At 40.0% G+C, this 22,696-nt stretch overlaps 1 protein-coding gene across 2 annotated transcripts in view; it reads left to right on the forward strand.

Moving 5' to 3' along the window:
• Positions 1 to 22,696, forward strand: part of PBX3 (PBX homeobox 3) — a 234,441-nt gene that overhangs the window by 205,438 nt on the left and 6,307 nt on the right. For both annotated transcript variants that reach the window (XM_010365873.2, XM_010365874.2), the window contains exon 6: positions 22,267 to 22,432. In XM_010365873.2, the coding sequence (XP_010364175.1) occupies positions 22,267 to 22,432 (166 nt within the window). The remainder of the gene's footprint in view (positions 1 to 22,266; positions 22,433 to 22,696) is intronic.

Below are 22,696 nucleotides of genomic sequence, written 5' to 3' on the forward strand. Positions count from 1 at the left end.
GCCCTTATAATATTGGTGGTAGGGATGTAAATTGATATAGTCACTTTGGAAAACTTCTGACATTATTTTATAAGTTTGAACATGCATATACCATTCAACCCACAATTTCTAGAATACCTCTTGTCTGTATTTCAGGAAACACTGGTAAGAACATTCATAGTAACATTGTTTGAAATGGCAAAAAATTTGAAACAAACCATTTGTCCACAGACCGGAGAAATGAGTAAATATGCTTTGTTATAATCCCACAATAGAACACTATACAGCAGTGGAAAAAGAGTGATCTACATGTATCAATTCATGTTGAGTGAAAAATGCAAAGTGGAGAATACACGTAACATAACATTTTTACAAAGTTTAAAACCAAGCAAGCTAAACAGCATATTGTCAGGGGACACATATATATGGTTAAACATGAAGGAAGAAAGGCAATAATAAAATTTAAAAAGGGCTGGGTGTGGTGGCTCACGCCTGTAATCCCAGCACTTTGGGAGGCCAAGACGGGTGGATCACCTGAGATCGAGAGTTTGAGACCAGCCTGACCAACATGGAGAAACCCTGCCTCTACTAAAAATACAAAAAGTAGCCAGGCGTGGTGGTGCACACCTGTAATCCTACCTACTCGGGAGGCTGAGGCAGGAGAATCACTTGAATCCAGGAGGTGGAAGTTGTGGGGTGAGCCGAGCTTATGCCTTTGCACTCCAGCCTGGGCATCAAGAGCAAAACTCCATCTCAAAAAAAAAAAAAAAAAAAAAAAAAGAAGAAGAATCTAATGAGATGGGAGCAAGAAAGAACAATCAAGGAGTTTCAGTGTTACTAATAGTCTTTCTTAATTTTAGTGGCAGGTTTACAGAGATTAATTATTATGCATTACAAACCTGCATATATAAGGCAAGAAAGTCTCATGTCAGTTATTAAATCTAAATAACAGAATTTAAAAAGACTATTTCCATTCGTTTAACAAATACTTATTGAATAATGCTGATTATGTGCCGAATACTATGCTAGGGATGAAAGAGACATCAGTGAACTTAACCAGACAGACCCGTGTCCTACCTGATAGAAATGTGTACATATACTCACTGAAAGATACGTATAGGAATATCCTTAGTAACAGTATCCGTAATAGCCAAAACTAGAAACAATGCAAATGTCCATCAATAGGAAAATAGGTATATTTATGTATATTTGGAATATTTATGTATGATATATTTATGTGTGGTATATTTATGTGTATTTGGAATGTTATTTAACAATGAGAATGAATGAATTATAACTACATGTAACTACATAATGCTAAGTAAAAAGTGCTTGATTTCATTTATAAAAATGGAAAAACCAACTTAATTTCATTTATAAAAAATAGAAAAACAAGCAAAATTAACCTTGGGGTTAGAAATCAGATTAATAGTTATCTTTTGGGGAATGGTGATTGGAAGGAGGAAGAAATATTTCTCGATCTAAGTGGTAGTTCCATGGGTATGTTCACTTTATGAAAATTCATTAAACTCTTTACCTATGATGTGTGGCCCTTTTTTGTATATTTTTATTTTATTTGACTAAAGAGTTTACTTACATAACAAAAACAAGCCTGCCCTCATGGAATTACATTTTTGTGGGAGTATACAGATAAGTAAACAAGATAGTTACAAAGTGATAGTTGCTGTTGACTAAAGAGGGAAGGGGTTAGAGGATGCAATTTTTAATAGGGTGGTAAAGAAAGCCCCTCCTGAGGAAGTATCTTTTGGTTAGATTGAAGCAGATGAAGACAAGTCATGTGAATAATCAGTGAGGAACATTCTAGCAGAGGGAACAGCAAGTACAGAGGCCCTGAGGTAGAAGTGCCCTAAGGAAGGGAGCAAGTAGTAGGAGATGAAGTTAAAGATGCTGGGGAAGAAATAAATGGTTCATGGGCCTTCTAGGCCATAGTGATGACTTGGGCTTTCACTGTGAGATGGGAAACTGAGGAGTGACATGGATCTGACTTAAGTTTTATAGAATCACCATGGCAGCTGTACTGACATTAGACCCTGGGAGGCAAGGGAAAGCAGAGATATCAGTTGGGGTACACTTGAGTGTTCACTCAAGTGAGTATTTGTGATAGAAATGATGACATGTGACTGGGTTCTGGATAAATTGTGAAGGTACAGGGTTTCCTGATAGGTTGGATGTAGGATGTGTGAGAAAGAGATTTGCTAAACCAGAATTTGAAATTTCTGATTTCTTGACTTGCTTTGATTAAGTAAGCTGGAGTTCCCCTTTTACCTAACACCCTGAAAATTGACAAAAGAAGAAACTATTTCACATGTCATATGCACTGAGAATCATACTTAAATTGTCACATACTCTTAATTAGTAGAGCAGATATTAGTATAATTTTATTTTTTGGAATAGAGCTAATTTACATTGATTATTTGAGTTACTAAGCCATAAAAAACTTCATTCTTCTCCTAATTCCAAGTTTGAATTTGAGTAACTGGCTGTATTTTCTCTGCTAGGTGTTTTTAGAATGAAAAATGTTAACTTATTCTTCGTTTCTACCGTAATTGAAATGTACTGTAAAGAAAGGCTTGATTTAAAAACAAAAACAAATGAGAACCAGAAATGGTAGAGAGATTAAGTGACAGCATTAAGACTCATTCATTTATTCATTCAACCAACATATTTTAGAGCTCTTAAAGTGGCAAATAAGACCTGCTTTTATAATAGTCTAATGTAGATACCAACACAATCTCACCCATTCAGGTGAGGAAACTGAAGTTCAGAGAAGTTAAGTGATTTGACAGGGGTCACAAGCCTTAGTGAGTAGGGGACTTGGGGATTTTTACACAGAGATTCTTAATAAAGGGGGAGAAACTGAAGTCTTACTTTTTTTCCTATAAGAGGCAATGTGATTCATTCATCCCCAGGGTCCAGGCTGCAGACTACTGGTTTGTGAGGTACGGACCTTGGCTTATATCACTAGGGCTGCATCATTTTCCTGCTAAGCTACTTTAGAGACTCTGGGCTAGTTAGTAGTCTGAGGTCTCTTTACTCATTAAACTACTTATTCCAAAGCAGTGAATATTCAGTAAGCTAATTAAAATTTGTAAGTAAGATTTCCTTATTAAAAAAACTATTAAAATAAGAAGAAGCCCATTAAAATAATAATTAGAGCAGGAAAAAAGAAGATGACTATCAAATTACAGTACTTTTTTTCAGCTATACATAAAAACCTTTTCAGTTGCTTTGGCAGTAGACAGAAGGCAGAAGTAGATTTCTACTGCAAGTATGCAGTTGGTAAACCAGAAACAAGTTGAAGGAAAAGGCAACTTATTTTGTTAAAACAGTTCTTTCACATGTCTTAAAAGAAAGCTACAGACCCTCTGTTCTAAAAGCTCTGATTGTATATCCCAGTGGAGGTGGGACATCATTAAACAGTGTGCCGAGAATAAAAGAGCAGGTTGTAAAAAGATGGGAGCTTTGAGGATGCTGTAGCACCAAGTACAGATGAGGCATATCTGCAATATTTAAAGAAAACAGAGAAGCTTCTGATTTTTTTTGTTGCTGTTATCGTTTTCTACAATCAGCACCATGATTAGTGTGGTGCTTAAAGCTTGCTCCAGCAATGTCAGATATTATATTTATTTTAGAATTGACTATCTTGAGGAAATCTCTAACACGCAGTTGATATGATACCCAAACAAAAGATAAAGAGACAATTTTTCCGGCTGGGCATGGTGACTCACACCTGTAATCCCAGCACTTTGGGAGGTTGAGGCGGGCAGATCGCCTGAGCTCAGGAGTTCAAAACTACCTGGGCAACCTCGTCTCTACTAAAATACAAAGAATTAGCCAGGCGTGGTGGCGCGTGCCTGTAGTCCCACCTACTCGGGAGGCTGAGGGAGGAGAATCACTTGAGCCTGGATGCGGAGGTTGCAGTGAGCCAACATCATGCCACTGCACTCCAGCTTGGGCTACCGAGTGAGACTCCATCTCAAAAAAAAAAAAAAAAAAGAGAGAGAGAGAGACAATTTCCAGCTTAGATTTAGTGTTTTGGAGTTTCCCTATACCTGGAAGAAGTAGTAATCAAAATTGTGGTTCCTCCATTTTTTGTCCCCTTTGCCTTCTTTTACCTATTCCTTCTCTTCTTCCTTCCAGTTGAGTATTCTTACCAGTTTTTCTCATGCTAGTCTCAGCACTGTGTCTAACCTTTCCATTGGCCTGGCTTCCATGAGGCATTTGAGGCTAATAGGTCAATAAATAAGCCAGGGTCCCAGCAGAAAACAGATGCCACACTCAAACTGGAATAATTGAAGGACACTTTATAAGTGAGGTAAAACAACTTGCCCAAGGTCACTGAGCAAGTGACCATTTACAATAGTGTGGGCACAGTGTAGGGAAACCACAAAGGATAATACTAGTGATTGGTTCTGTTACCCACTTGGCCTGAAGAGATGAGGGAAAGGTCAGTAGATCTGAAGACAGAGGAGGTGTGTGGAGAAGGCCAGTGACTGAGACCTGAGGAAAGGCAGCCTTATAGTGCAGGAGTCAGGAAAACAAATACTGTGATCTCACTCTTTTCCCTTCCCATCTGCAGCCAGTGCCTACTATTGGCCAGAAGCCTGAGGGCACCCAGGGCAGCCTCCTGGGGCCCATGACAGAGTATACAGTGGATAGGGAGGAGTGAACAGAAGATAGACAATGTAGTCCAAAGGCTGAAGACACCTGGTCAGAACAGGCTCCACGCTCAAGCCTCCTGACTTCCCACTTCTGTTGATTCTTTAGATGTTTGCATCCAGAAACCTTCTCCAGAGATGTTTCTGGGCTTTCCTTGTTTCTTCTCTTTTGATTTCTCTCCTCTCTCAATTCTTCTGTCAGCTATGTGGAGAACACATTTTTCTAAATAAGTATGGGTTTTGAGAGTAGAAACTACAGTTTAAATAAGTTAAAGTACCTTTGGCTAGATCAAATACCAGGATTTTTGGCTATTTTCCTAATTTGCTTAATAGGTACTTAGTGCCTACTGTATGTTAGGCACTATGCCTGGCACTGTGGCAAAGAAAGGTAAGTAAGATAGGGTTCTTCTTCCCAGGAAATATTGCGTTTGTTGGGGGAAACAGACAGATGTGTTACTGACAGAATATAAAAGTTACCTGAGGAAGCACACAGGCACAAATGGATGCCATATGAGGAATATAGTACAACGAGGGGTTTACTTTCTACTGAGAGGATCAGGAAAGACCTTCTAGAGAAAATGATGTGTAGAACCTGGAGAAGGATGAATAAGACTTTGGGAGAAAGGGTATTCTAAGCAGAGGAAACTCAGAAGCAAAAAACAGTTATGTTAGGAAAACAGTTTAATAAGTCTGGAGCCTGTGTTATTATGTGGGGGGCGAGGGATTTTATTATAAGACTTAAGGCTACAGACTGTGAAGACTCAGACAAGCCTGAACTAAAACCCCAGCTCCTCCCCAGTTTATTAGCTCAGTGACCTTGGGCAAGTCGTTTTACCTCACTGTGCCTCCTTTCCTCATGTGTGTAGTTGGGATAAAAATAGCATGTACTGGCCGGGCATGGTGGCTCACACCTGTAATCCCAGCACTTTGGGAGGCTGAGGCAGGCAGATTGCTAGAGCTCAGGAGTTCAATACTAGCCTGGCCAACATGGTGAAACCCCATATCTACTAAAAATACAAAAAATTAGCCAGGCATGGTGGTGCACGCCTGTAGTCCTAGCTACTCAGGAGGCTCAGGCAGGAGAATCGCTTGAATCCAGGAGGCAGAGTTTGCAGTAAGCCGAGATTATGCCACTGCACTCCAACCTGGGCAACAGAGTGAGGCTCTGTCTCAAAAAGAAAAAAAAAAATAGCATGTACTTCCTAGGGTTACGGGAGTTTCAGTAAGCTAAAACATGTGTAAAGCACCTAGCAAAGTGCCTATAACAGAGTAAGTGAAGATATAATTGTAATTATTGTTATGCAGTTTCTCCTGCTTGGAATTGTCTATCCCTGCCCCCTGCCAAACACATACAGACATCTTATTAATTTCTACTCCTTCAAAGCTCACTTCAAATGTCATTTCTTCAAGAAGGCTTTCCTTGATACTTCCAGTTCCTGTCCTCCATTGTATATTCTCATAACTTCTTTTCCCCATGACTGTGACTAAATAATGATTTGTTAAATACTGTTCCCCTGATAGATGGTAAACTCAATTTTGGCCAGAACTACTATCTTATTCACCCTTATATTCTTAATGCCTAGCACAGTGTGTCCAGCACATAAACATTTATTGAAGATGGTGATATTATTAACTGATATAGGAAACACATAAGGAAAAGCTAGTTTGATGGAGGGGACATTAAATCTTGGCAGCAGTTATGCTAGGTTCGCATTGCCTTCAGCATCTGTTGGGAAATGTTGAGTTTGGAAATATAACTTAGAAGAAAGGTCAAGGTTAAAGATACAGCTTGGAGGTCATTCACTTAATTTCCTAGTCAAGGCCCTGGGAATGGATGAAGTTGCCCAGGGAACCTGCAGATAATAAGAAAATAAGGCTGGGGGAAACGACGTTTCCCTGATTCCATTGCCAATTCTAAGGTAGTAGCTAAAAGGCTGAGAATTTAAGCAGGGCTTTAGACAACTTTTCAGGGGTGAAAAGATGTGAATTGGTGTCTAGGACCTGCTAAAGGATGCTGCCTTTTTCCCTTTGCTTTGGGTTAGGACTTAAACTGCTAGGGCTATATCTTAGCAGCGAGCACATCAGAAATAGACCCTAATGGAAGATCTGCTATTCTACCTTAGAATACCTCATTTCTTGACATTGGATTGCTGCTATTCATAGGTGCTTGGACAAATCAAATACAAAATTTTTTTTGTGGAGAAAGATAGCAGCATCCTAGGCTTCAAGTTGTTTCTGTAAACAAAGCAAAACAAACAAACAAAAAAACTGGGAACACAATCAGAACAAAACAGCTATACAAGACAACATGACAATGTTTCTGGTACAGAAACCAGCAGAAACAACAGACAATAGAAACAGAGTCAAAACAGTATAGGAAATAAAGGACTCTGACATGGACTATAAAATAACTACGCTTAATATCTATAATGGAGGAAAGACAAACTGGACAATTCTGTCAGCGAATTGGAAACCATAAAAAAAAGGGTCAAATAAAAATGTTAGAATCAAAATTAGGAACCCAGTGGATTGGGTTAAAAGCAGATTAGACATTACTGAAAGGAAAATTAGTGGACTGGAAGATGAGTCACAAGAAAATAATGATATTGAAGAATACAGAGACAATAGGATAGAAAAATTGGGAGACAGAGAATAGGAGATATAGAGCATACAGTAAGAAAGTCTAATATACATGTGATTGAGCCCCAGAAGCAAATGTGAGAATGGGTCAGAAGCAATATTTTCAATGTAATGACTGAACACTTTCCAAAACCCATAGCAAATTCTAAGACCTAGACTTGTGAACACCACCAGTCCCCAAACAGAATAAATAAATAGGAATCCACACTAAACATGGTTGAAACAAAAGTAGCCAGTGGGAAAAGTAAGTTTGCCTTTAATAAAACAACAATTGAATGACCACTGATTTCTTAACTGAAACAATAAAGACATAATACAGTAGAGTGATACCTTTAAAGAGATGAGTCAGATTAAATGTCAGCCTAGAATTCTGTACCTGCCAAAATGTCCTTTGATAGTGGAGGTGAAATAAAGACATTGTCAGTCAAAAATTGAAATAATTTTTCTCATTTTCTCTCTAAAGGAAATACAAAAAATGTGTTCTGCAGACAGAAATACAAAGATTACAGATACAGGGTAGGAGATACAGGAAGGAGTAGAAAAGCAAAGAAAAGGATAAATATGTATATCTAAGTGAGTAGTACTGTTTAAAGTAAAGATAATGTCTTATTTTGCTTCCAGTATGTATAGAATTAAAATACACAACAATAATGCCTTGTAAGTTATGAAAGGAGAGTAACTGTTCCAAGACTCTTACGTTTTCTGGGAAAGATGGCAAAAATACCGATTAGTGAAAAAGTACCAATTAATGTTGGACTTGAATAGTTGAGAAAGTGTAAATCTCCAGGGTAGTCATAAAAAAAAGTAAAAGATTATATAGCTTTCAAATTAATAAAGAGAGACAGAGACATAGAATACTTTTTTTAAAATAAGCGGTCTAAAATATGGCAAGGAAAAAGGAAAAAATGCATAGTAAGTGGGACAAATAGGAAGTAAACAGGAAGTAGTAAGACGATAGGCTTATACCTAAATATGTCAGTAATCACATTAAAGTAAATGAATTTAATACTCTAAGTAATAGAGTCAGGATTTAAAAATGAAACTTAATTATGTGTTCTCTAAAAGACGTATTTAAAATATAAGGACATAGAAAGTATAACAGTATGAAAAAATGTAAATGTGAACAATAGCCAAAAGAAAGTTTGTGTTGATTTAATAATATCAGATAAAGAGCACTTCAAGGAAGCTCAAAAAACATAAAGCAAAACTTATACAATTTTAAAGAAAAATAGACAAATTCAAAATCACTATAGGAGATTTTCACACTTTTCTGTAACTGAACAAGCAGACACATAACATATAAGTCAGTAAGGACATTGAACAGTGCTTCTTAAACTGTAACATACATAAATAAGAATGATCTGAAGAGGTGTTAGAATATAGATTTCTGGGCCCCATTCCCAGAGGTTCTGATTCAAAGTGTATGCAGTGGGGCTGATAATTTACAGCTCCCAGATTATGCTGATGCTGATGGTTCTGGAACTACACTTTGGAGTAGCACAGATATAGAAGGTTTTAACAATTAGCAGACTTGACCTAATGGACATATATAGAAACACTACATCCAACAACTGCAGAATACACATTCTAATTTTTTTTTTTTTTTTTTTTTTGAGACGGAGTCTCGCTCTGTCGCCCAGGCTGGAGTGCAGTGGCCAGATCTCAGCTTACTGCAAGCTCCGCCTCCCGGGTTTACGCCATTCTCCTGCCTCAGCCTCCCAAGTAGCTGGGACTACAGGCGCCCGCCACCTTGCCCGGCTAGTTTTTTGTATTTTTTTAGTAGAGACGGGGTTTCACCGGGTTAGCCAGGATGGTCTCGATCTCCTGACCTCGTGATCCGCCCGTCTCGGCCTCCCAAAGTGCTGGGATTACAGGCTTGAGCCACTGCGCCCAGCCTATACATTCTAATTTTAAGCACTTATAGAACATTTTGAAAGTTGACTATATTCTGGGACAAAGTACCTCTCAATAAATTTTAAACAGTTTAAAACAGAGTATGTTTTCTGACTACAGTGGAATTAAACTAGAAATCACACACAGATAACTAGAAAATAACAGATAACCAAATAAAATTCCGTATGTTTAGAAATTAAGCAGTATAACCCCTGGGTTAATGAAGAAATCACAATGGAAATTAGAAAATAACTGAATGACAGTGAAAAGATAACATACCAAAACTCATGGGGTACAGCTAAAGCCATGTTTAGAAAGAAATTTATAGCTTTAAATATATAATATATATACAGGAATGTGTATGTGGTGTGTGTATGTATGTATATACTGTACATATCTGTATATATGTGCATGTATATCCGTGTGTGTGTGTGTATATATATATAGGTCCATTTCTAATTTAATCTGCAAACACATTATCTATGTACAGTGTTTCTTGCTCCAGTCTTTATAATAGCAAAAGACTGAAAATTCAATTCAACGTCCGCCTCCTGGGCTCAAGTGATCCTCCCAACTCAGCCTCCCAAGTAGCTAGGACTACAGGCATGAGCCACCATGCCTGGCTAATTTTTATATTTTTTGTAGAGATGGAGTTTCACCATATTGCCCAGGCTGGTCTCAAACTCCTAAGCTCAAACCATCTTCCTGCCTCGGCCTCTCAAAGTGCTGGAATTATAGGCATGAGCCACCGCACCCATCCAGTGCTGTCCTTTCATATCATGTATTTTGATAAACTGGTACTTTAACTTCAGACGACCGTACGTTCTGTGTAGGAAGGCGGAGAAGTCACTCAGATTCTGCTCCAGCACTATTTAGTAACAATGTGACCTTGAGCAAATTATTTAATGAGTCATTTTTTATCTATAAAATGAGAATAATGATAATTTGCTCAGGGGATTCAGGGGTTGATGAAATCATGTATGAAGAGTGTCTAGTACAGGGCCTGGCCTGGCGTCTCATGAATGTTCATTAAATGCCAGTTGTCATCCATTCAACCTACATTTTCTTGCTGGGCATACAGAGTCTTATAAAGGATCCAAAAGAAAGAGGGAACAAAGGTTCTGACATCCGGCAAACTAGCGTGCTAAGTATTCACAGGCTCCCTGAAGGTGAGATCCAGGGCAGGGCATGAGGGTGTGGTCTGTTCTTAGTCTCTGATGGACCTACCATATATATATATTTTGTATTCTTTACTCCAAAAATGCATGAGATTCATTTTTGATGAGAATTAATTATATATGTTGAAAGCTTACTATGCTTTTTGAGGATAGGTATACCCGCTTTAACAATTAAATGAAATTTTTCTGGATTTTTGAAAAGAAAAGAAAACTGCAGTGGGTATGTGGTAAGGAATGGTGTTTGAATAAAAAAGCGTTTCCCTTAAACAAGAGGTGTGACTATAGGATTTCTTTTCATAGGACACTGAATGCATGTTGATGTTTTTATTTACAGAGATAAGATTTACCTGAAACTTGTCAGAACAAAAAGTCTGGCCCATCGTTATTTGGAGTGCTCTGTGCATTCATTCTGGGATGCTGCTGTGTTGCCTGGGAGATGGCTCCACCTTTCAGTGTAGCTGATGGGAGGCAGTTCCACAGTTGTGATGTCAGTGTTTCAAAATCTGTCAAAGAGGCTTTCCATAGAGCCTAGGAAGGAAAACTACTAAGTTGTATACCTACCACATTTTTTTTTCTAATGAGAAAAATAATTTTAAAGAAAAAAACCCTCTTAACTGTAAATGTTGTCTGTGGTAATTTAGAGGCACCCCTCAGCACATGTTTTAGGGAGTTGAACAGTGTCATCCATTTTCTATGTACTGTGGCCGCAAGGCTGATGTTTTATACACTTTTGCAGATGAGCCTGTTTGTGAATGTCACGAGCAGTTATCAGTCTATCATGCAGAGGAGAAAGGGCAAAGCTGAACTGTGAGAGTGTCAGCACATTATGGCAATAAAATTTTTCACAGCTTCAAATTTAAAAAATAATGTACTTGACAAGGGAATCTGTTTTAAATTATTTCAAATGCTATGGAAACTGAATTTCTATTTGTTCGGTTCTCCCATTAAAAGTGGGATATTTTCCAAAAGTTGGTTTTCAAGTCAGTTGTGATAAATTTGCAACTTCTTTTCTTTTCTCTCTTTTTTTTTTTTTTTTTTTTTTTTTTTTGAGACAGTCTCGCTGTGTTGCCCAGGCTGGTGTGCAATGGCTTGATTTCGGCTTACTGCAACCTCCACCTCCCGGGTTCTCCCACAGTTCTCCTGCCTCAGCCTCCTGAGTAGCTGGGACTAGAGGCGTGCACCACCATGCCTGGCTAATTTTTGTATTTTTAGTAGAGATGGAGTTTCACCATGTTGGCCAGGCTGGTCTCAAACCCCTAACCTCAGGTGATCCACCCACTTTGGCTTCCCAATGTGTTGGGATTACAGGCGTGAGCCACCGCACCTGGCCACATTTGCAACTTACTTTCTTAGAAGAGAAAAAAAAACGTGTGGATTCTTGGGCTAGCCCACATTTGAACCATGAAGGAGCTGAAATATTTTGCACTGAAAAGGTAGAATATAAGTTTGTAGACCTCACCATTTAATACAGTGAAAAAGAAATGAAATTGAGTAAAGAATAATTTTTAAAACTTGTATTAAGTATTAAGAGAAAACAAGTTTTATCAGGCAAGACATAATGAAACGGGCTTTGTAACCTTAGGCGAGTTACATAAACTTTCTGACCTCAGTTTTTGCTTCAGTAAAATTGGGTCTTTGTAACAGTTAAATGAGATAATACATGCAAAATTCCTAATACAGAACTGGCTCATAATGAGCGCTTTGCAAATGACCACTGTTTGAAAACAGGCACAAGTGACATTGGAATTCAGGTTTCCTGCAAATTCCAGGTCCAGTGCATTGTCCTGCTGAGTTGGGGCAGGGATGAGAAGGGATACAGGTAGTGCTGTCAGGTACTTGTGCAGAGCAATAGCCCAGCAGGAGTGTGGCGGATGAGAGCTCTTGGTCTTCTGTGGTAGGAATTTTATTCTGTTCAGGTATATAGGAGTTCACCTCCTTTTCGCTTCTTGCTGCTGCCTGTTCCCTCTTACCAGTGTCTCACCAGCACTGGGAGCAGGGCCAGCTTGCCCAGAACTTAAAGCTCCTGGGAAAAGGGGTCCTGACCTTAGGCACTGCCGGAAATAAGCATGGCGTGTATGCCGTTGGCCTTCAGAGGGTTTTGTTATTGCTGATTTGTTTTAAGAAAAGGGAAAACTAACATTTACTGAGTGCCTGGTACATCCTTGGCACAGTCCTATGTATTCAACATGCCATCTCATTTAATGTTCACAACAGCCCCATGAAGAGGAGGTATCATTATCTCACCTTGTAGACCAGGAAAGGAGAACCTTAGATGGCACGACTTGTCTAAGGTAACATAGGCAGGAAATTGCAGAGCTGAGATTTACACACAGGTCCGTTTGGCTCTCAAACCCGTTTATCCAGCTGTCCTCAGAGTTCTTAGAGGAATGCACACAGTGTGTGTATCCAGAGTGCCCAGCCTTTCTGTCCTTATAGAAACTGTATCAAACCGGTACCTTCTGGAGGGAGAGGACTGGTGTGAAATTTAGAATTTATTAACACCATTAACTTTAAAAATTGAACAGTATCTGGCTTCCATCCCTCACTTCAAGTTGAATCACATAATGGGGATGAAAACATTGATTAGGGAGAAACTCTTTGTTAGAGGTAAAATTGTTTACCATGTAAATATGCTGCCATGTTCCATTATACATGACTTAGCATTTCAACATTTCATAATCTGTTACATTTAATTAGGCACAGTACATAAAGTATGCATCACAAGTAAACATGGGGAAACACAATGGCAAATTTTTCTAAGATTTGTGCTTCATAAATTTTCAGTTTGTTAATTTCAATAATGATGTTTTAGTGTCAGCTGCTTCTTTCCAAACAAGTGCAGATCCTCTCCCTGACGCAGTTTATTCACGGAAGCAATGTCAAGGATGAACTACGAAGTTCTGCACTTCTGCCTCTTAAAGGCTGCCTTTAAGTAATAATTTTTCTCTTTTATTTAATGCTGTTATTAACATGTTCAATAAATGTAGTGACAGAATTTGAAACGTAAGATACAATTAAAGCTAATTAATAAATTGGCTTTCAGTGACTGTGGAGACATTATAGATGGTTTAGCTTTTTATTTTGAACATGGAATTTTTCTTAAATGCAAAGCCGCTTGGGAAATTTCAGTGGCTTGAGATTTACAAAGTGTTTGATTTTAATTATTTTAAGCATTCTCAAACCTGTCAACCATGCCCTTCAGGTAGAGTACAGGAATGGGATTGGTCACTCATATAGCTCTGGGTCCCAGCACAAGACCTGGCACTTAAACTCATAAAGATTGTTAAGTGACTTTCCAGTGCTTTTTCTGTTTTTGTTTTTGTTTTTTTAATTTATTCATTAAAAAGTATATTTTTTGAATTTAAAAAATCCTAATACTTGCTGATCTGAAAACAATTTGGATGATACCTGAAAACACGAGAAACACAAAACCAGAAATTACTTCTAAACCCCACTGTTCATGATAGTCACGTTAGTACTTTTTTCCTGTGCTTGTGTATGTACCTACATTTATGTATGTCAGTGTTTGATTATTTTTACCAAAATAATAAAACAAAGGCTCATGGTGTATAAAAAGAAAAAAATGCCCTTTCTTCCTTTTTTATAGTATATAATGAATATTTTCCCCTTGATTTATCAATAAATATTTCCCTTCAACATGATCTTTTAATAAATGATCATATTCCGTTATACAAACGTGCTATAAATTTAATCTCTCTCTCTCTCTCTTTCTTTCTCTCTCTCTCTCTTTCTATTAATAAGTAGGACTAAGGGGCCAGGCATGGTGGGGCAGTAGGACTGAGGGGCCAGCACTTTGGGAGGTAGGTGGATCACTTGAGCTCAGGAGTTCAAGACTACCCTGGGCAATATAGCAAAACCCTGTTTCTACAAAATATATAAAAATTGGCGGGCCGTAATGATGGGCACCTGTAGTCACAGCTACTCAGGAGGCTGAGATGGGAGGATCTCTTGAGCCTGGGAGGTTGAGGCTGCAGTGAACCATGATTATGCCACTGCACTTCAGCCTGGGCAACAGAGTGAGACCCTGCCTCAAAAAAAAAAAAAAAAAAAAAAGGCAGGGCTGTAGTGGATATCTTTGTACATTTATCTGTAAGTATTTTCTCAAGATAAGTTTTAGTAATCTGGGCAAAGGGTGTGTTAATATTTGCTGGCTTACACTCCAGAAAGGTTATGCTAAATAAAAAGTAAACTGTATCTACCCTCCTTAAGTTTATTTCTTTAATCTGAACTTAAAAGATCCTATAGTTGACAGATTTGTTGTCTGTGTAGCTACAAAAGGTCATTGTGACATGGAAGTGGTTACCCGAATGAGCCCTGTTTTGAGCCCAGAAAAAGTCTTTAGGCACACCCAGTATGAGGGGTTCCCATGCTGTGCTCACATAGAGAAGTTAAAATGTAACCAGAGTTAGCCTGATCACTTAAGGCAGCACTCTGCAAACTTGGGGGTGGGACGCATACTCCACAGAGTAGCTGAAGGTTTTCCAAAGAGGACTCAGGTATGTGTACTCCTTCCTAAAATCCACCTGCCCCAGAAAGTGGCTCTGATGGAAGCATTGGGTTGGTTTTCTTTTCCCTTCCTGCCCTTTCCTACCTGCCCTTTTCTTACTTTATGAAAGAAAGGGATACTTCCACCTGGTTCATTGCCCTGAAGTATGAGACCCTCCTGGATGCCCAACAAGAGACGTTATGAAATACTGGTGGTAACCAAACCTCCTTTAATTGGCACTGTACTGTCACCCCACTCCCAAGTACGAAATGCGTGCACAATGAGACCTGCATTTGATGGTCAAAATAAGTATATTTTTATTTATCAAAATAAGTCTTTGTATTGCTTTGGTTAGTTTTAGACTAACTATAATGATAGTTTAGTCCAGAAGGAAATATTAAACATGTAGAGCCTTATAATTACAGGAAATAAAAACAATTTCAAAATTTCAATTTCCATATATTCCTTTTGTAGAGCATAAAAGTATATTGCATTAGGATAATATGGGAGAGATGAACTAGAAATAAACTTTCAAGAACAAAAAGAACATAAAATTTTAAACTTGAAGAGCAAGTTTGTTTTGTTTTTTTGTTTTGAGACACAGTCTCCATCTGTTGACAGGCTGGAGTGTAGTGGTGCGATCATGGCTCGCTGCAGTCTCTGCCTCCTGGGTTCAAGCGATTCCCCTGCCCCAGCCTCCTGAGTAGCTGGGACTACAGGCGTGCACCACCATGCCTGGCTAATTTTTTGTTTTTTAGTAGAGACAGGGTTTCATCATATTGGCCAGGATGGTCTCGATCTCCTGACCCCGTGATCTGCCCGCCTTGGCCTCCCAAAGTGCTGGGATTACAGGGGTGAGCCACCACGCCTGGCCTATGTATTTTTTAAATGGATAATGGGTATCAAATTGCTGTGCTATTTGTATTTGGTTGGATACATTTTAAAGAATAGTGTTACAGTTTTATTTTAAGATGTCAACATTTATGATGTACTGGAATAACACTGTTTACAACTATGTAGACTTATGAAAAATTGTAGATGCCAACTTAGAAAATGCGCAAGGAAGGAAAAATGTGTGAGAAGGTCCATGATTTTTCAAAATTAATTTAGGGGGAATTTTGCACAGCAAAAATGTGCATACCACTGACCCTGGACAGGCACATGGATGGGAGGTCAGCCTCACTGGAGCCCTTTCTGAACTCCACTGCTACAGATCTCAGGCTCCGTTTCAGCTCTGTCCCCTGCACTCAGCAGTAACACCTGGGAAGAACCTGCGAGCCCCTCTTCAGGCTTTCCCTTGCCCAGAGCTTCTCCCCCTTCCTTTTCCTCAGCCAGAACCTGCCAGCCCTTCAGGTGCTTTGCTCCTGCTCCTCCCCAGGTACCAATGCCTTCCCCATCTCACTGCCCGCTCCTTCCCCAACAGAAAAGTTCTCTCAGATGCTACCTCTTGTAGAAACACTTCTTGATTTTTCCTCTCCTTTTTCTGTAGAATGAGTTTCTCTTCCCTCTGTCACTATAAAAATGGGGTTTAGAGCTTAAGAAGGGAAAAGGAAGTTAAGTTACATAAGAGAACAAAGTTTCTGGGATCTCGGAGTGGTCCAGGGAGAGGGAGGCAGGCTTGCATTTTTGGCTTGTTTGTGGCCACACGAGCTATTGGAGTTTTCTGCTTCTGAATTGTGGAGTTTCAATAAAAGTACTCTGGAATTGAACTGGATTGAAATGGAGGTCCTGTTCAGGTTTGACCTTGCCTCACAAGCCTCCTCTGATTTCTCAGACCTGCTGGGATGTCTCTTCCTCCAAATCCCTGTTGCTTTTAGAGTCTGCACTATATGGTTCGACATGAGATCATCACTACCCTGCAAGTTTTGCTAATTATTTTGAGTGGACAACATTGCTTTTATAACCAGATTGTAAAGTCCAGGCAGGAGGGGCCATGTGCTTATTTTTTCATCTCCCCACAGCACCTGGTACAATATTGACCATAGCAGATGCTTGGTAAGCATTTCGCAGTTGGTTATTTAGAAAAGAAAAAGCTGATGGGGAGTCCTGGGGCTGAATTCTAGATCCATCCCACTTTGCATCCCACTTTGGGCAACTTGTCTGTGTGCTGGATCTCTTGTTTCTTCCTTGATAAAACATGAGTGATAGTAATAGCTAATAGTTACCAGGTAAATAGTATGTGCCAAAGCCATTAACGCACCCAACAATTCTGTGAGGAAGATACTACGATTTATGTTGTTATTCTCATTTTATAGGAAAGGAAACACTAAAATAACTAAAACAATCTGTCCACTCAGCTTAGTAAATAGCAGAGTGTGAATTTGAAACTGGATTCTGAGTCCAAAGCACGTAACCGTTATGTGATACCTCCCACATCTGACTCAACTCCCTCCAAATCAGAGGTTCTAAGTGAGATAATGAGTAAAAACTTTTTGAAGAAGGTAAAAAAGCTATATAAAAGGTGAATCTAGTTATTATATTATGTGGAAAGCATTTTTACTTTTAAAAGCAATTGGCAATCTATAGCTGAATTGCGTAGGGGAACTACATGGTTGTCGTATATGGGAGAGACCAGAGCCCTTTTTGGCTGCTCCTTGGCCTTGCAGAAAAGTTCCAGAAAATCAGCGGCCTGCATAATGTGCACTACTCGTTCCCCTAATTACCAGAGGCTCAGTCTGGGGGCTGATAACAATGAACATCAGTAGAAGAGGGAGAGTACTTGTGCTTTTATTCTCATTTTTAATTGATCTTAAAATTCTTCCATGGCCCTTTGCCTTGGGCACAATCCAGAGTCATGAATCCTTGATATGCGGCTCAACAGAGAGGCACAAGACAGTGTAGTCGCTTTCCCTTCACCAATTTCCTGCCTGCGTTTCTATTCTGGGACCACTGTACAGACCATTCCAGTTCAGAGATGGAGCAAGCTCTGCTCGCCTTCATGCGCCATGCATACAGCCTAGCCCCACTGTGAGCACTGTGCAGGAGGGGCCACATGACCTGCAGCCTTGGAGGCTTCCTACCGGGTGAGCTTAGGGCTTCTTTTGCAACTAATTATATCCATCTGTTTTTAAAAGGTGAAAAAAAATCCTGAATTTAGGTGTCGATTGATACATTAATTACCCCATCTCAGTTGCAGCAGTGTGGTCTTAATAGCTGATTGCTGCAATACCCAAATCTGTAATATCAGAATGTGACGTGCATATTTTAATTTGAGAAATAGTTTAACATTTTTAGATATTCATTTAGATGTGGTTATGCAGGTTAAACATAACGTATGATCACTGCTTCTTTCATTGCTTCCAATTAAACCTTGCTTGTTAGTTTCACCTCTAGGTAATCCCATCAAACAATTGATGTCAAGGAAACAGTGCCCACAGTAGCTTCGGATGAGTGGCCATTAATTTTAATTGCCTTGATATTAAAGATTAAGAAGTATTGGGACTAGCAGAATAAAAACGATCTGATGTCAAGCAAATCCACTTGCTAAAGCTTCCCCAGGCTGCTGGTGATATTAAAATTTTACTGTGAGAATTAAATAAACCTTTATTAGTGACGACTGTTGTTTGATTGGTCCAGAGGTATGCATAAACAGAGGATTCTTACATATCTAGAGATGAGACCTTCGATGGTACAGAGATTCCTCAATTATGAAACTGTTAATAAAGCTGTAATCTGATTTTCCAGGCTAGGTTTCATTAATGTATTATAGCTTCTCTGATTGTCAAGGTAATATTAACTACAAAGTACTGAATCCAACAGAGAATTGTTTGGAAGAAGAGATATCTAAGATGGGCCTTTGTTGCTAAATTCAGAGTTGGGGAATTTTCATTAATTATGCTTAAGAAATGCCAGATTCCCTCTCAACCAAGACTATCCTCCTTTGCACTATAGATATGTTCAATATTTAACTCTTTCTGAGGCCTGACAGTCTTAGTCAGAAAAGCTAGAGTGATAATTATGTATTAAAAGAGCGTTTTGCAAGCCAGCTCTAGGTCTGTCTCCTGAGCTGAGAGCATGCATTGCGAAACATGAGGTAAGGTCAAAGAGAACATGCTTTAACAAGCATAAACAGAACCCATACCTTTATAGTCCTTTTCCAATCTTGATTTAGAACTTTTAGAATCACATAATTCTGGTATAGATTCTAATGATCACTGAGGCTGATTTGTCCTGGTGCAGAAATTCCTCCCGAGTATCTGTCTACATCCTGCTCAAGGCCTGGGTGCCACGCCTGCATCGTCTCTGACTTGTCCCTCTCCACTGACCTCCAGAGCTAGTCAGTGGCCAGATTCTGTCTGTTCCTCCTCCATAATATGTACCCTCTCCACTCCTACTGCTCTGCCTGGCTCAGGCCCTCATGGCTTCCTCGCTTATATACTCTGCTAACTTCCTCCTATTGCCACATCCTATGCAGTTATAATGCACACCTGCTGTGAGCCTATGGGGCTCAGGAAGGGAGAGCCAAGAAGGCTAATAATAGGATGAAGAGGTCCCTTGGGGCTGAGCTTGAAGGCCTAATGTTGTGACAGTCTAGATGTTGGAAGTAGGACCAATACGTGGAAAGGAAAGGGAACCAGATTGTAGTTCAGAATAAAGAGAACTATATACGCATTAGGACTATCCACCAATGGAGGCAGGGATTTTATGAGGTAGTGAGTACCACATCTCTGGAGATGGAGAGATCAGGACCACAAAGAAAATATGGAGGAGGTGGCACACGCTTAGAGGACACCTGATTTCCTCTTAGACCTATTGAGTTGGAGGTTGTGGCAGAACAATTTATATGGAAATCTCTTTAAAAATGAGAACTCACTATCTTCATAGATGATATGGATAAGAGATGGAAATCTGGGAGTCATCCACACAGAGAGGATAACTGAAATTTTGAATATGGATAAGGTTGCTCTAGGTGCAAGAGAGAAGAGGGTCAAGAGCTGAGTCCTAGAGAAAACTTCTCTCTCTCTCTCTCTCTCTCTCTCTCTCTCTCTCTCTCTCTCTCTCTCTCGTATCAGGGAAGAGCAGATGTTGGAGGAGAAGGAGAATAATGTCACATACACCATGTAAGAGCCTGCTCTAGGCAAGAGGGGTGGTAATTACAAGTATCAGACACTGCTGAGAGGTCAAACTAGTCAGAGAGACAAGGCCATTGGATTTGGGACTGGTGTCATGCCAGTATAACTACTCCCCTCTACCACCTAGCCCTTGAAATTGTTCACATTAAAATGAGAAAATGTATGCAAGGTGCTCTGCATAATGGTCATTCACCAAATGATAGTTATTAGAGCCACTCTATTTGATATGAAGAAAAGAAGGGATACATACAGTCTTCTAGGGGGAAAAAAAGATGGTGGAACAGAAACAGCTAGGAAGTGCTGATCTGTAGCACATTTACTTCCTAATGGGCTTGGCTTGTTTCTGTCCGACGAACCTGTGCTCATGGTTGCTGCATGGGTCCTCAGCAAGTATGCCTGCATGTGCGTATGTGCATATGTGTGCACCCCATGACCCCCAGGATGGACAGCATATGGTCAGTAGCAAGGCCAATGTTGTCTTCCTCACGTGGCTCCGTTGCCAGGGCTTTCTGCTCCTTCCAGAAGGATGAGCGCCATAGGTTGAAGAATGAGAATTCTATTTCCAAAGCAATTAAAGACTTGGCAGAGATGGTCAAAAGGGGTGCCCACAGTGTAAATTGGGTTGGAAGGCTTCAAACTACATGCTACTCCTTATGTCTCTTCAGGGCCCCTATGAATAGCTGTGAGGAATAATACCTTCAGGGGCCGGGCGCGGTGGCTCACTCCTGTAATCCCAGCACTTTGGGAGGCCGAGGCGGGTGGATCACGAGGTCAGGAGATTGAGACCATCCTAGCTAATGTAGTGAAACCCCATCTCTACTAAAAATACAAAAAATTAGCTGGGCTTGATGGTGGGTGCCTGTAGTCCCAGCTACTTGGGAGACTGAGGCAGGAGAATGGCATGAACCCAGGAGGCGGAGCTTGCAGTGAGCCGAGATGGTGCCACTGCACTCCAGCCTGGGCGACAGAGCGAGACTCCATCTCAAAAAAAAAAAAAAAAAAAAAAAAAAAGCCAGGCGCGGTGGCTCAAGCCTGTAATCCCAGCACTTTGGGAGGCCGAGGCGGGCGGATCACGAGGTCAGGAGGTCGAGACCATCCTGGCTAACACAGTGAAACCTCGTCTCTACTAAAATTACAAAAAATTAGCCGGGCCAGGTGGCCGGCACCTGTAGTCCCAGCTACTCGGGAGGCTGAGGCAGGAGAATGGCGTGAGCCCGGGAGGCGGAGCTTGCAGTGAGCCGAGATTGCGCCACTGCACTCCAGCCTGGGCGACAGAGCGAGACTCCGTCTCAAAAAAAAAAAAAAAAAAAAAAAAAATGAAGAATAATACCTTCAGGGTAGAATAATGATCCCACCCAGCCTGATATCACAGCAATATGCCCCTTTGACAGATTATTAAGAAATTATTGAAAAGTATTTTTAAACTGTTACTTTAATAAAAGAGAGGTCAGATCCTTTTATATAGTGAGTGGGTATGCTTTCTTATAAATTGCTATGTGGCTTTTAGCTTCTTTATATAGCTCAATTACAGGTGCCTGAACACATTGTAACTCTGAGCCATGATCCTGGGGCTGAGTTCTGCTCTCCTTGAAATGTGATGAAATCTGCCTATTGCCAAGATCCTTTGTAGAAATCTCTTCCATTTGCACCAGCTGACATGATAAGAAGTTTGCAAAAGAAATAAATACCTTCTACCTGATGACATTAGAGTTGCTCCTCTGTGTTTGCATTTGACCTGATTGGAATTACTTGAGTTTTCAAGTTGTGATCTTCCCACATGTTAACTGGCAGAGCTTGAGCAGCCATCTTGGCAGACATGCAGTGTTTTCTAAGGCAGAAGACAAAGGGTTTTTTCATCCATTATTAATTGATGTTACTCTTTTCAGCAGACCAAACATGATTCTACTATTCAGCTGCCAAAATTATTCTAGACCCAAAAAAGAAAAATAAGTTGTTCATGTTCAAGTATTTCTTATTAGTTACCTAACTTAGCAAATATTTCCTTCAGCTTTTCAGCCTGAGTTTGGGGGCCTATTTATATACTAATCGGTATATAGCAGTTGGATATCTTTTATGAGCAGTGCTCCCTGCCATTTTGGTATTAGTGTGGCCAACTCTAAGAAAGCGGTGTTATTCCAAAAGAATGTGAGAGTTTTTCCAAAAGAGAAAATAACCCCTAAAACCATAATGCATGATCCATAGGATGTGAGGTTGCAGGCTAGGAATTGTGTGGTATTGCATTGGTGTCCGACAGGTATTATTGGATTTTGATTATTTCTTTCTCTTCCCCTTCACATCCATGTCCCTGCAATTTGTAGGTATCCAATTGGTTTGGCAACAAACGAATCAGGTACAAGAAGAATATCGGCAAGTTTCAGGAAGAAGCCAACCTCTATGCTGCAAAGACGGCCGTGACAGCTGCACACGCAGTAGCAGCAGCTGTGCAGAACAACCAGACCAATTCGCCCACCACACCAAATTCCGGTGCGTACTGGGGGCTTGCTCCCCAGCTGGCCCAGGCAGCCTTATGCCACAATGCCCTGTCCCACAGGCCAGGAAACAAGAGCCATACTGAGGACAGAGTGGACTTAAAAAGGAAGATTTATGTTCAAATGTAGGCTTGTTCTTGAGATGGGTGAATGAGTGGAAGGCCAGAGCCTGTAAACCCACTCTTCACAGTGAATGCCACTCACTAGTAGATGATGGAACTTTTACACTTAGTAGTGGCTTTCAGTTCAGCAGTTAGGC

The sequence above is a fragment of the Rhinopithecus roxellana genome, chromosome 16, assembly GCF_007565055.1.
Source record: "Rhinopithecus roxellana isolate Shanxi Qingling chromosome 16, ASM756505v1, whole genome shotgun sequence".
Lineage (NCBI taxonomy): Eukaryota > Metazoa > Chordata > Mammalia > Primates > Cercopithecidae > Rhinopithecus > Rhinopithecus roxellana.